Source organism: Acanthisitta chloris, unplaced genomic scaffold (assembly GCF_000695815.1).
Source record: "Acanthisitta chloris isolate BGI_N310 unplaced genomic scaffold, ASM69581v1 scaffold3535, whole genome shotgun sequence".
Classification (NCBI taxonomy): domain Eukaryota; kingdom Metazoa; phylum Chordata; class Aves; order Passeriformes; family Acanthisittidae; genus Acanthisitta; species Acanthisitta chloris.
The window spans coordinates 69,982-84,743 of record NW_008675227.1 but is presented as its reverse complement, the minus strand read 5'-3'; the positions used below and the strand labels follow the sequence as shown (position 1 = coordinate 84,743).

Genomic DNA, 14,762 nt, shown 5'->3' with positions numbered 1-14,762 from the left:
GATTCCTTAATGAGAGCAGAACCTTTCCAATCTCATTAGCTTCTTGCTTCCCCATGGCAATGCTAATAAGCTATCAGGATGACTAAAAGATAACAATGCACACAATTTATTGGCAAAGAAGTGACACTACTTTTGTCTCTTCTTGAAAAACACAGGGTGAAATTCTGGTTTCTGCTATTTCGCCTCTTCCCCTTGGACATAATATGTGGAATGATTTGACATCAGTGAAGACTGAATCATGAAGTACATCTATGTCAGATCTGTGTGAAAACTCAGTGTTCCTATTTCTCAAAGTTAACCCTATTTTGCAAACATTAATTCAGAAATGCACAACATTCTGACCCTCTGTTACCCTTTTATATGTTAGTTCCACAATTTGCTATATCATGATTAAAGCAATCATGCTTGAACTATCAAACGTATATGTGACAAATTTACACATTCATTAGGATACTTTCATTAAGGAAATTGAATGGCAAGTGATGTAATTATTTAAAAACATTCTGGACATTGGGGAGGACAAGAAACTGATAGTCCTTTTTGTGCTCAACTTTTTCTTTCAAATCCTCATCTGCAATCAGAAATACCATAGAATAGAATCATAGAATCAACCAGGTTGGAAAAGACCCCCAAGGTCATCGAGTCCAACTCTACTGTGGTCACTAGCCCATGGCACTAAGTGCCACATCCAGTCTCATCCTGAAAACCTCCAGGGATGGTGAATCCACCACCTCCCTGGGCAGCACATTCCAATGCCTGAGCACTCTCTCTGTAAAAAATCTCTTCCTAATATCCAACCTAACCCTCCCCTGGCAGAGCTTGAGTCTGTGCCCTCTTGTCCTGCTGCTGGTTGCCTGGGAGAAGAGACCAACCCTCACCTGACTCCAACCTCCTGTCAGGGAGTTGCAGAGGGTGAGAAGGTCTCCCCTGAGCCTCCACCAATGTATTTTGTACACATGCATTGAAATGTGGAATCCCAAAAAGGGGATTGACAAGTTGTTCAGTTATAAATATTCCACTTATTGCCATTTTCCTGTACCCTAATAATTTCACAGAAAATTATGCATTGGGTACTTATGTGATACATCACAAGGATCAGTTAGCCAAACTACAGCACACAGCAGAAAGTTAGGGATTTTCAGGGTGTATAAAGCTGTTTTTTTCTAGTAAGCCAAGTAAGAAAGTAACTTCATTTGAAGTATTCAAGAAGTACACAGGTTTACATATACAAGCCCTGTGATTCACAGCCTCACACTTCACGTTGTTTCAGACTCAGCCCAGTGTTATTTATGCTTCCAAGTGCAGTGTAATCTCAGTGTTATCACCACATGTGATTATCTGGGGTGCAGACGTGCTACCAGGTATACTTGGCACTGCTACAATCGAGTCACTGTGTGTGCTGATCTCTTCTGAAAAGTGCTGTGCATAGCATCGATGGCTCACATATATATATATATTAAATACAGGAAAAATTTAGAAAACATCTGGTGAAAACCAGGTCTCAAGAGAGCCAGTGCCTCCAAGTCCATTCTGCCATTTTGTGTAGTTAGATATTTGCCTATGAAATTTCACATCTGTCAGTAAAGACTTGCAATATGTTTTTCAGTTACAGTTCCAGGCTGTGGCTGTGTGGTCCTTTTGAATATTGCTCTTCTGCAATTCAGTCTAACGACCATGCTAAAGACCTGCCCATTTTCAGGTCACCTCTCCTACAGGAAGAGTGGGCCCATTGGATGCAGGTGAAATGTAGCCCATTTGGAGGAGAAAGAACACATTCTTATCTCTACTTTTTCTGTTTCTCCTGTTTTTTCAGATCAAAGCTGCTTTACAAGTCAGTTATCTTAGCAAAGGGCAGAGCCTGTGTTCTGTGCTGCCTCTTGATATTCACAAGCAACTGGCTGAAAGGCTTTTCTCAACTGTGTTTCTTTGCAAATCTCCCAGGAATCTTCATCTCTTATTACATTAGGACATAGAGAGAATCAGGGTCACCACTACATGTACATCCTCCTTCATGCACATTTGTCTTTAAATAATAATGCATTATACTGCCTTGCTTTGCCTTTTTACCTATCCTTTCCCTTCGTTTTGCAATACATACAGATACAGCTCATGCAGAAAAAGGGGAGGGGAACGCTGGGAGGAAGCAAGACACTGATAACCTGTGCAAGTAATGACATGGAGGGAGGATGACACAAACTTGAACATAGCTCTGATTTAGAAACCTAGCAGCTCGATGCCAGCCCATGTCAATGCAAATTCCTAGACACCTAGTCCCTGCTCTCTTTTCTGGGATATTCTTCAGCCTGTGTTGTCATCAATTCTGTGACAAAAATTGTTTTTAGCCCACAGTAATGTTTTTCTACCTATTTATGATTTTAATGTTTTCTCCTACCTTTCACACAACAACCTTGTGCTACTCCTTGATTTCTGTGTAGCCCAGAACCTGCACCTGCTCTTGCTGCAATTTCCCCCTTTTTCACCTTACTGCCTACATTTCCCCCACTCCTTTCACTTGATTGCCTGTTTCTTTCATATTTTTAACTCTCCAGCAGCTAAGGTAATATATTTTCCTGCTTTTGTTTTCTTTTATGCTGTCATTTCCTCTTTTTTGTTCATTCTATTCTTTCCTTTCTTCCCATTCACTTCCCCATCACTCCACTGTTTGCTGCCTCTGGTAAATGGGCAGTCCCTCTCCTTTACCACTATTCACTATTTCTGCTGGTTGCCAGGGAGACAAACAGGCAGTGCAATAGGTGTCAGTTCTGCATACAATTACCTGTGTCGGGAAGAGAACTGTGCAGTCGACAGGGACAGCTGCCTATAGAAAACCTAAAGAGTACCTGCATTCTTGAGTACCTTTATACTAGAAGGTTTATACTCCTTCTTCTTCACCTGCTTTGAGATGGCTTCTCAGTTTCTTTTCTTTATTAAAGTTACCTGCATGTCAGTACTGAGGAATAATGAATCTCTTTTGAAGTCCATTTTAATGAAAAAGAAAAAATTAAGTGTTCAAAAGGTGTTGGTTTATCTGAGACACTCAAATTGCTTTAATTTATTTTCAAAAATTTCTACCCTGCCCATCATCTGTCTCAAAGAGCTCAGGACTCCACTTTTACACCAATTTACACCCACTTAAGATTTAAAGCAAGTTTATGTCACTGGAAAGGGCAGGGTGCCTTGATTTTGACATTTCAGATACTCAAACATCTGTCTTCAGAATTTTACTCAACTGTCACTGCTTTCTTCCCTTGAAAATCATATTTGTAATGTAGAAAATATCTACATATATATAGGAATATTTCTTCCCTTGAAAATCATATTTGTAATTTAGAAAGTATCTACATATATATAGGAATACCTACAATAGTATATTCTGTATTTCATATAAATTAATAAACTTTTTGCACAGGACAATATATCCAAGAGAAAGATCCAAACATATCTTGAATATATGCTGAAATAAAAAGTTTTCCTTGAGGAGGGAGCAGGATATTACTCATTCCTTAAACACAGGGTGAAATCCTGGCAATGTACTCATCACAGATGACTTTGCTGAACTCTCCCTTAACATTGCCAAAGGGAGCAGTAGGTTTAATTCCATTTTTCTGGTCCATGCTCTTGGGGTCAGGAGCATAGGTTTAACCCCAAACTGCACTACATTTGGAGGTATTTACAATGGATATTTGATTCTGCTCTCAAATACCATTCAGTATTTAACATAAATGTGCTTGATTAACTTGCACAATTTTAAATGGTCCAACTACATCTGTAAGCCCAAACAGCAACAGCTTTTCTAATATTTGAAAGTCTGACCCATTTGAGCATATCAATGGTTCTAGTGCATTTGATAAGTAAATGATGTTCAGCTGAGTAACACCTAAAAGCAGCGAGAACAGTTCTACTAATTACTGATCATATACCAAAAATACAAGCAGCCCAAACAGATTGCACATTATCATTAAAATGTGACTGAAAGGAGCATTGCACACTATGGATCAGAAAATAATACAGTAGTTGGAAACTGACTAGCGTGGAGATTCACATAAGAACTCCAGAAGAACTTAACATGTCATATATATATATATCTCTGTATTTTCCACAAGACTTCCAGACCTAGCTGGTTCATGCTCTAGGCCATTCATCTTTCAAATGCAGATAGAGGGCTGATCCATGCATGATGGACTTCACAGTCTAGTCATATAAAACAAGACACTTTGCAACTTTAACCATGGAGAAAGACATTATTCCCCATTTGCTTAGTGGTTTGGTTTTTTTTTTTTCTTCTTTTAACTTGGGAAAAGAAAATCATGATCTCCAGTGTTTCTACTCGGTACTAGAAGCGTCAGATTCATTGGATGAGTTGACAGAAAGTGTCAGTGTTTCGACTGAAGTGTTCACCATCTGTCTGAGGTTGTGGGCCTGACTGCCACTAAAAAAAAAAGGTATCACATCAGACAGAGTAAATGAATGAATGCAACTGATAATTTTGGATAGTGAGCATAATTTACAATTGTCAGGACTATTATTTACAATTCAACAGTTTTAATTTGGAATTGCTATATATACTCATAGGCTGTTTCTATAGTAACTTCTTCTGACACTCCTTTAAGTCCAGTTCACTTTTAGTTATTTACACATTTCTAGCATGTAGCCTTAGGCTTGGATTTTGCTCAAATCATCTTTGATCAAAATCATCAAATCTTTGACGATTTAAGAATACCAATCTAGACTTGGGATTTTTAGGCTCACAAGTGTCTACAGGCTATGAATTATTCCTGCTTCTTTTGTAAACACTCAAGTATACAGACTGTGTAACTATAACCTCAGCTCCTCACAGCTCCAAAGAACAGACAGATTATTACACCTTCAGAGAGACAGAAAGAAGAAGGACTGCAAGAGCCAGATGAGCTTGTGGACTATATGCCTCCATGATCTCCAGGTACTTATAAAATTACCTTTATTTCTACTTTCCAGTGGCAGTCTGCAGGTCTCTTTCTAGCCCTTTGGCGACTTCACAAAAAAATCATTGGTACTTGGAATTAGCTTTTGGAGGTTCATGGGTAAACTGCCATGCTATGTTTCTCTGCTGCCCACACAAACTCCCAGATGCCTCTTTGACAGCCTTCTAGTTCAAAAAGGTGCAAGCACAATGACAGGGTTTTTTTTTTTTGCAAATGCCAGAGAAGAAAACTACTTCGGTGAATGAAGGACATATCCAGTGTTTCAGACTTCTGACTTGCCATGGTCCTCTCCCCAGTATCCTTTGTTTCAAAATAGCTGTCCTCTGGTATCTACTGTTAGGCAGTTCAAGCAGTCTTGGAAAACAATTCCTAAGGCTTGTTTGGTCACTAAGCAAGGACATAGGTATTTCCAAGGTCTAGAATGACTCCATCAGCTTGGAGTTGTTAGCCTTAAAAAGGAAACAGGTGAGTAAATATTATGGTTTAAATGAAACTCATTCAGAGTTTCGACCTGGGGAGGGAACCTGGAACAAATTTACAGAGAGGAAAAAACAAAACTTGAAAGAGATGATCTGTCATAAACGGCATGAATTTCACTCATAATCATGTCAGAAGTAATGGAAGATAATTACTGCCTTCTTGGGCAGGTGAAAGAGGGTGCAAGATATCAAAGGTTTACAAGACACTCTTCCTAATGGATGGATCATCTAACTTCAGTTTCTTTGCAGGTATTTGATCTCTAACAAGGGAAAAACAGTCTTCTAAAATTCACATGCATCACCTCCCGAGCCTTCGTGCACCTGAGAAAGGTTATTCTTCCCAGGATGATCCCTGCACTACATAACTGGGTCTAAACATGACTGCACACTTCCTTCCTTGGAAGGCTGAACCTTTCAAATCCAGAGCAGCCTGGCACAGGGAATGCTGCAAGGGCATGGCATCAGAAGTCCCAAACCAGTCCCAAACAATCACATCTGGGCTGTGAAGCACACTTAGCTGGACCAGAAATTTTTACGTATGTGGTGAGTGCTGCTGGTAATCAGTGAACTGAAACTGGAGAAAAGCTAACAAGCAGACTTTTCCCTAAAAATCCCCTATTTCCTACTTTAGTGTGTAATTACTACAATTAAGGAAGATACTGGACAGTAAGGTATGTAAATCAATAGAGGGAACTTGACATTTCCTCTATTGGCAGAAGAGAGTGTGACGAAATAAAATTGAACTCAAGAGATTGTTTTATTGACAAAGATTTCTACAGGAGTACCAGTACAGCATCTGAAAAGTCTTGTACTACTGCAGCTATGCCATCCTACAGAACCATGAAGTTACATCCACACCAGTGAATTAGACAAGTCTTGGACTGTCTTCTGGCATCAGTTCTAGTTGGAATGGAATGGAATTGAATGACTCACATGAAAGTTATTAAGTTTACCTCTAAAAAAGGATGTTCATATTCAAACTCTTAAGTAGGAATAGTAACTCAGCCAAATGAATACCTTTATCCTTGCCCAGAATTATCTGGAGACAGCTAGCTGGCCCAAAGCAAAACAACAATAGGGGCCATTAATGAGCTCAAGTGCCAGTGGGTGATATCCGGCATTGCATTAGCAGAAAGGTAGTGTAAGGCCAATCTGTGTGGGATGACCTGGTCAAGGAGATACTTTTCCACAAGGACAGTGGGTTCTCTAGACTCTGAAAAGGTGAAGATAAGCTTCACTTGTCCAAAAAACTTCTAGAGAAATAGGAGGACAAGCTGCTGTACTTAGTGATGCCAAGCATTTCCAGCAGCAACACAGAGGACACTGTATCAGCCATCATCAGAGCTACTGGGATTTAATTTAGATTTTGTTCAGTACATTGCTGAAGATACTGAAATTAATTTATTTCATTAAAAAGTCCAATTATTAAACTGTCTCTATACTTGAGTGCTTCTGCATTTATGGTTTTGTAAAGTGCTTTTAAGTCCTGAGACAAAAAGAAATACAAGTTCTGTCTTTATGAATCTTTTGGAGGCACCAATGAGAGCTTTCTAATATGAATGTTTTTCCAGTATAAAGTGAAATTAGATGCCTGGTAGAGATAACTTTCAGATCATTATTTCTTGTAATCTAGCCTATTATGAACCCTGAAGCTGGAAAGCATTAATGAAAAAGGATTCCAAATTATTAAGTTCATTCATGTTAGCACTATCTTCATTGACACTCTTGAAAGGAGATTACTGTTTTGAAAAGCAAAATGACTTTTCAGCTGGATTAAGTCTCAAAATCTGGATCATTAATACTAGCTTCTAATGCCAAATATGAAACAGACTAAAACTTTAATTCTGCTGCACTGCTTCATAGATCAAACCCTTTCAGATCAAACCTAAAATTACAAGTTTGAAAACTCTCATAAAAAATAAACCCCAAATTAGATAATGGTTTAAAATTTATCTTTGGTAAAACTATAATTAGAAGATGTCTTAGGAATATTTCTGATAGTGATGATATTTATTCACATTAAAACAAACACACGGTGGTCCTACATGTTATTTAAACAGAAGAACAACATGCAGAGAGAGAAAAGAGCTCATATGTAACTTCCTGAAGGCTTCCCAAGCTACTCTGGACTTGAAGGGTATTCAGAGATCTCCCTTTGATATCCAAAAGATGATTGGCAATATCTTCAATCCCAAGCACCCTGAAAGAATACTTTTGCCTCCCTTCCACATCAAAAGACAAAACTGGGTTTACAAAAGCAACAGTATTTAAAAAATGCAACAAACAAAAACATTGTCAACAAAAAAATAAACCACATGACAACAAAGCATCCCCAGCCCCAAATATCCTTGTCTTTACCTGAAATCCTGGGCCATGGAAGTGAGAAGGAATATCCAAAGAAGGACAAACCCCTCCTCCTATTGGGTAGCATATTTTAGGTGATTTTTAGAGACTTTTCTGGTTTCTGCAGCTTCAAACATATCTGAGGCTAAGAAAACTAGCACTGATTTTATTAAGGCTTCTTGTATTTCCCACGTTCTGTCCCTGCTGTATCATTCAGACAAATTAGACACCAGTACAGTATGGCAGCTATTAAGGCTGATTTGAGGGATCTCCACTGTTCACTTTTGACTTTCCTGTTGCTTATGGAAATTCACTGTCAAAACCTGGGTTTTTTTTATTAGTAGGAATTTTACATTAATTATATCCAACTTTTCATTTCTCATACAACTTCAGTTGTTTGAAATCTGTTGTTAGTGAAACACACAACATTCAGTGAACAAACTAGTAAGAATGGGGACACCTGCACCATTCATACACATATGCACAGATATCTCTCTCCAAGCAAGTCCAGGAATAGCTTCCAGACTGGCATCCACTAGCTGAAAGACCCTCTTCCCAGTACAGCAAAGGAGCTTATGGCATCCAAGTTAGTATCTCTGTATCATGTAGATTTACCTTTTTATGTAAAGCTACCATAGACAAGTGCAGCCTTGTGAACTGCAGACATGCAAAAAATTACTGATGCAAAAGGGAAAAAATCTGAAGTGATTCTTTTTCCATAATTATTCAATTAATACTTTTAAGACCCTAAAAACGATAGGCATCATAATCTTTAAGAAGAGCTCCCACACCTTGATAAATTTGTGTATTACCTGATGGTATTTCTTCAGTATGTTGTGCATTTCTGCTACATCTTCACTTGTTATAGTTTTGATGATATATCTTTTGTCGTAAGATGTATGGAAACGAGCACCACTGCGTGCTTGAGAATCATTGGCAAGGGGCGAACTTCTTGTCAATGAATTCTGTCAATTGATAGAAAACAAAGCACCAAGTCAGACAAAAGCCACTTATGTAGAACAAATAGAAACATCTTACATTTATTTTAAAATCTTTTTCAATACATCTGCGCTGAGCTGAATTCTGCAAAGCACCTCCTCACAGTCTGTGCTTGTGAACCTTGACAAATCATTTCAGATGTGTTCTGAGAACAAAAGAAGGTATTGCCCATCAGTTGGTCAAAACTCATTCTCAGTGTTTAATGAGAATTTATTGCACTTTGTTACGTATACATTATCAGCTTTTGGGAAGAAAACATCCAGTAATTAAAAATCCAAAAGGAACACTGCATTTCACCACAATAATTATAAACAGAGGATTCACCCATAGTTAAAACTGAGCAGGATTCACTCTTGAGACAATGTGATATGGTACATAAACAAAGTCACAGGTAGATTTCTGAGTTCTAGTACCAGAGCTATTCCAATGATTTCATATCTAGAGTTAAGCAAATAGCAATATTGTACAGTATCTCCTTTGGTAAAATAAACCTAGCTCCATACAGTCTTAAGAGGGGAAGATTAGTTAATGACTGTATAGCAGTTAGAAGAAAAACTGCTAGACATTAGAGGCCATTTTTAGACTGAAGTTTGAGATTACTTGCACCTCAACAGAAGTAAGAAGAGCTGTCTGGTTTTTCTTTTCAGAGAATAAGAGGTATTCAGATTGGTTTTCTTTATATTTTAAAAAACAGTAGAAATGAATATATTTCTAGGCTTGCACAATGAACTAGAACCATTACTAATGTCTATGATAAAAAGAGACATTTCTCCATTATCCCCTCTATTCACTAGAGAAAGAAAGGATGTGGGTGCTTCCCTAATGTTCATAAATCCAGAGTTTTTCCAGACTGATCAGAACAAAGCTTTAGGGACCACCAGTGCAGACAATGCAGTTCCCTCTCTGCGTTGGTTTATGGACAGTTTTAACAGATGTAAGTCCTGATACACCATCACATCACATGGTATTGAAGGTAGTAGAGAAGAGAATTTAAGTATTACAGCAGTTTTCTTTGCTTGCTTTCAAATGTTTCCTATTCAAATTAAATTCCCACCACTCCACCACTGAAATGTTTTAATGTACTGAAGTCTATTCAAGGGAACAAGTATCATAAACAGATTAAACTTTCTTAATGCTACACTTGATACCAGTAATCCATTCATTTTCAAACTGAATTATAGAGTTAGTGTTAGAAACCATCCTCTGTAGAAACCTTTTCTGTTCTAGAGTCAGGACTTGGTTTTGTTTCCAGGCATATATTTAACAGTTCCAGATGAAGAACTAAGACTAAAAGTTTAAAAAAGAGTGCAAACTCAGCTGCCTTCATCACAAATTGAAAATATGATGCAACATAATAATTATTTTTAATTTTGAAAAAAGCCAAAGCATGTGTAACCATTAGTGTATGCAGTGAATTAAACTACTGCTAAGTTATTAGGCTATAATTCAGTTAGTAATAATAAAGGCTACTGGGTAATTGCTCGTTATTATTCCCAGCAGAAAAGGGTGCATTATTCTGAGTTTAACTATTGCAATAAAGCAGTAACCACAGATTTCTGCATTTTTTTTTCTGAATATTTTTCCCACAGAACCCTAGTCTTCAAACTGTAACCCATATGGTATAAACTTTGAAAGCAATTAACCTGGCAGGAGACTTCAGTTGTTTTCCTATAAAAAGCTGCAAAAATGTACTTGCTAGTCTGCCACAGAACCTCTGAAGCAAAAAAGGGAAAATGTGAAAATTTGAACTCAACATTTCAAATACTCTTCAGGGTATTTTAATATCCTTCATCAAAAGATTTTCAGATTCGAGTGAAATTCAGTCCTGGGAGTACTTGATATGAACAAAATACCTTGCTAGCAATGTTTTCACTGAGACACAACACATGGGAGATGCTGCTTCTCTGGACTTTTCAGTTGCTGAAGCTTAGTTACCAATTCTGTGACCAGAAAGGGACAGACATAACTACTGATTTCAATCCTTCCACATGTTATTCCTATTATCAATTGCTCTTTTTAAATTAAATCTGTCTCCTTTTGTCTTCAGCCACACTATTTACACAGGAAAGCACTTCTAAGTGTTAGGCCTTAAAACAAACTTCTTCCTGCTTTCCTCCTGTCATCCCATCATTAACCAGAAATTTCTAGTATATAGGTGTATTTAGGGAGCAACTCATTAAAACAAATTTATTCAGAATTGTTTTACCCTGTGACGGAATATGATGTGGGAGGAAATATAGTGACACTGACTGAAGTACTTAATACCTCCTTTGCCTCAATCAATGATAAGACCAGTTGGTCTTGAGGTACCCAGTACCTGAGCTGAGAGTCAAAAACAGGGAGCAGAATGAAGCCTCCATAATCCAAGGGAAAATTGCCAATGACCTGACACACACAAGTCCATGAGGTCGGACCGAACCCACTCAAGGGTACTGAGAGAGTTGGCAGAAGAGCTCACCAAGCCCCTTTCAACCATTTACCAGCAGCCCTGGCTGACCAGGGAGGTCCTAGTTGACTGGAGGTTACAAAATGTGATACCCATCTATAAGAAAGCCTGAAAGGAACTACAGGCCTGTCACCCTGATCTTGGTGCAAAGGAAGGTCATGGAGGAGATCATCTTGAGTGCCATCACATGGCACATGCAGGACAATGAGGGGATCAGGCCAAGGCAGCACAGGTTTGTGAAGGACAGGTCCTGCTTGACTGACCTGATCCTCTGTAACAAAGTAACTCACTTAATGGATATGGGAAAGGCTGGGGATATGTCTACCTGACTTTAGCCATGTCTTTGACATTGTTTCCCACAGCATACCCTGGAGAAACTGGCTGCTCATGGCTTAGCTGTGTGCTCTGTTCACTGGGTAAAAAACTGGCTGGACAGCTTGGGCCAGAGAGTGGAGGTGAATGGAATTACACCCAGTTGGCGGCCGGTCACCAGTGGTGTTCCCCAGGGCTCAGTGTTGGGGCCAGTTCTATTTAATATCATTATCAATAATCTGGATGAGGGGATCAAGGGAACCTTCAATAAGTTTGCAGACAACACCAAGTTGTGTGGTAATGTTGATCTGCTGGAGGGTAGGAAGGCTCTGCAGAGGGATCTGGACAGGCTGGATTGATGGGGTAAGGCCAATGGTAGGAGGGTCAACAAGGCCAAGTGCTGGTCCTGAGCTTGGGTCACAACAACCCCATGAAGTGATACAGGCTTTGGGATCAGCTGGAAAGCTGTGCAGCAGAAAAGGACCTGGGGGTGCTGGTTGACAGCAGCTGAACATGAGCCAGCAGTGTGCCCAGGTGGCCAAAAAGGCCAATGGCATCCTGGCTTGTAGCAGAAATAGCGTGGCCAGCAGGGCTAGGGCAGTAATCGCTGCCCTGTACTCAGCACTGGTGAGGCCACACCTTGAGTACTGGGTTCAGTTCTGGGCCCCTCACTACTAGAAGGACACTGCAGAGCTGGAGGGTGTCTAGAGAAAGGCAGTGAAGCTGGGGAAGGGTCTGGAGCACATGGTTGATGAGGAGCAGCTGAGGGAGCTGGGGTAGTTTAGCCTGGAGATAAGGAGGCTCAGGGAGACCTTATTGCTCTCTAGAGCTACCTGGAAGGAGGTTGTAGATAGGTGAGGGTCAGTCTCTTCTTCCAGGTAACAAGCAACTCAACAAGAGGAAGTGGTCTTAAATTGCACCAGGGGAGGTTTAGATTAAGTATTAGGAAATATTTCTTCACCAAAAGGGACGTGGAGCATTACAACAGGCTGTCCAGGGAAGTGGTTCAGTCACCATCCCTGGGGGTATTTAATCACCACAGACAGCTGTTAGGCTAAGAGAATGAATCAACTAGTACTCATTTTATCACAGTTCTTTCATTACAGTTCAGGCTAGACAGAAAAAAATACAGAAACGAGTTAGATTCAAATAGAAAATAATCAAGTAATATTTTAAATCATCTGGAGAAAACCTTGAAAAGTCACTGACTTCTTAGAGATTCTTGTTTTTTCCAGCAGTGTTTTTTTCCTTAATGGAAATTAATTCTGCCTGATTGCTAACTCTAATGGCAAGTTAAGTTTGCAAATACAACTATCATACCAAAAATGTTGCTAACAGGAGTATATAATACATATGTGATAATTATTTAGCTGCATTTTACTTTGTCTTAATGCTTTAATGGGTTATAAATGGTGATGCATTTATTTTTTTAGCAGATGGCTATTTTATTAGTAGTTATCTATATCAAGATTAATTAAGAATGCATACAGCTATCATTTTACCACATGCATATTAATTTGTTAGAATAAACCAACCAACTTTATGCTAAGCAGCATCTTTCCATACATGCACAGATAACCCAAGTGTCCTCTCTACAATACCCTGACTCCATTACTAAATTAATTTAAGATCAGATGTTTAAACATTAAACATGTTTAATAAAAACCAACCTCTAATTAAACAACCTCTGGGACACTTTATTTTTACTAACTCCCCATTCTTGTGATAACTCTCTCAATATAATGCACTTTTCAGATACAGAATGTAGTTACTTTGAACTTTGACAGCATGTGGAACATGGAAGATGCTTAACATTACTATTTACTCTGTCTTCTTTTGATACTTGCCTAAGTTTATTAAATAAGTATGGTTTAAAAATCAGGAAAAAAAATCTAATGACATCATACTGTGCAGATCACTACTAACTACCACGTTCTTGTCTTGATAAATGCAAGGCTGAGTTTTGTATGTGGACAGTTTTATTTGCAATGCTTAACTCACTTCTGTAAACAGAAAAATTCAAACTCCTTTTAAACTAAAGCTTTCAGGTACCAAGCAACATACCCCACCTCTCAACTATATTAGTTATATTTGTTTACAGATAGAAATCAGTCTTCAGTAAAGTACATATACTGTTGCCTGGTGATGACAACAATGAATCTTTAATTAGAGAGATGGCAAGAATTGGCCTGCACTGGTAAATCATCATTATTAAGTAAGATCAAGAAACAACTTCACTGAAAGGATCAAATGAAAACATTTTAGAGGCTTCAAAGAGGAAACAATATGGCTACTAAAACCCACTGAGATCCTTTCCTTTTGATGTAGGTGAAGCTAACTTAGCTGTTTGACCCAGACTGCTCAGTAAAAATCAAAGCATTTTGCATTTCATGAAGCCAAATACTAACAAGTTAATAGTACATATATTAGAGTTGAAGAGATTCTTCATTGGATGTTTCTCTTGTAAGTTAAGACACAAAATATCCAAGAAGGTCCTGCACCTAAGCCACTATGAAACACAGCCACTAATAAACCCATAACTAGTAAGAAACCTCAGACAAAAATATCAGTAACACATGTGATGTCCAATTTATCTTTTTAAATTGGACTTTAGATACATCTAGATAAGTAAAAAAGTTAAAATTATTCTGGTGTTATCTAACCCAAGTTTTTAAGTCAAACAACTTTACCTTAATGCAGACAGTAAGAAGAAAGTTACGTAGCAGTGCTCATCAGACAGCCTGAAAATATGCATTTATTTGAGTTGTACTGCTGTGTTGTTCAGACTGCTACTGGACACACTGTATAGACATTTCTCTTCCTGTCAAATGCTGTTTTGTGAGGCAGTACACAGTAAAATGCTCATGAGATCCAGATAACTTTTGCCAGAACACGCAAATAAATTTCAGTTATGATTTGTACAAAAAGTAAGAAAGTTGTACTGTTGACATCTGTGCACAAATTCATTGGAAGCTTGACTGAACCTGCCTAAAGACAGCAGTGCAGGGCTTTTCCTCTGCTTCCTTGGGCTCAGCATTAAACCAGACAAGGAACACCCACTGCTGACCCTGGCAACAATATCTCCTTCTTAGGTGAGAAGTACAGTGGATTAGGAAGGAAATGAAGAATGAAACTCAAGCATCTCCCTCTTCCAAAAGGAAAATATAAACGGGGAAAGGAGAGATGGAGAGAGATAGATCATGGCAAATACCAGATTGAATT

The 14,762-nt window shown here is 38.6% G+C and overlaps 1 protein-coding gene across 1 annotated transcript in view; it reads right to left on the bottom strand.

Moving 5' to 3' along the window:
- PIP4K2C (phosphatidylinositol-5-phosphate 4-kinase, type II, gamma) overlaps nucleotides 1-14,762 on the bottom strand; it is a 53,923-nt gene that overhangs the window by 24,376 nt on the left and 14,785 nt on the right. Inside the window, exon 3 of the mRNA XM_009075648.1 lies at nucleotides 8,596-8,748. Coding sequence (XP_009073896.1) covers nucleotides 8,596-8,748 — 153 coding nt within the window. The remainder of the gene's footprint in view (nucleotides 1-8,595; nucleotides 8,749-14,762) is intronic.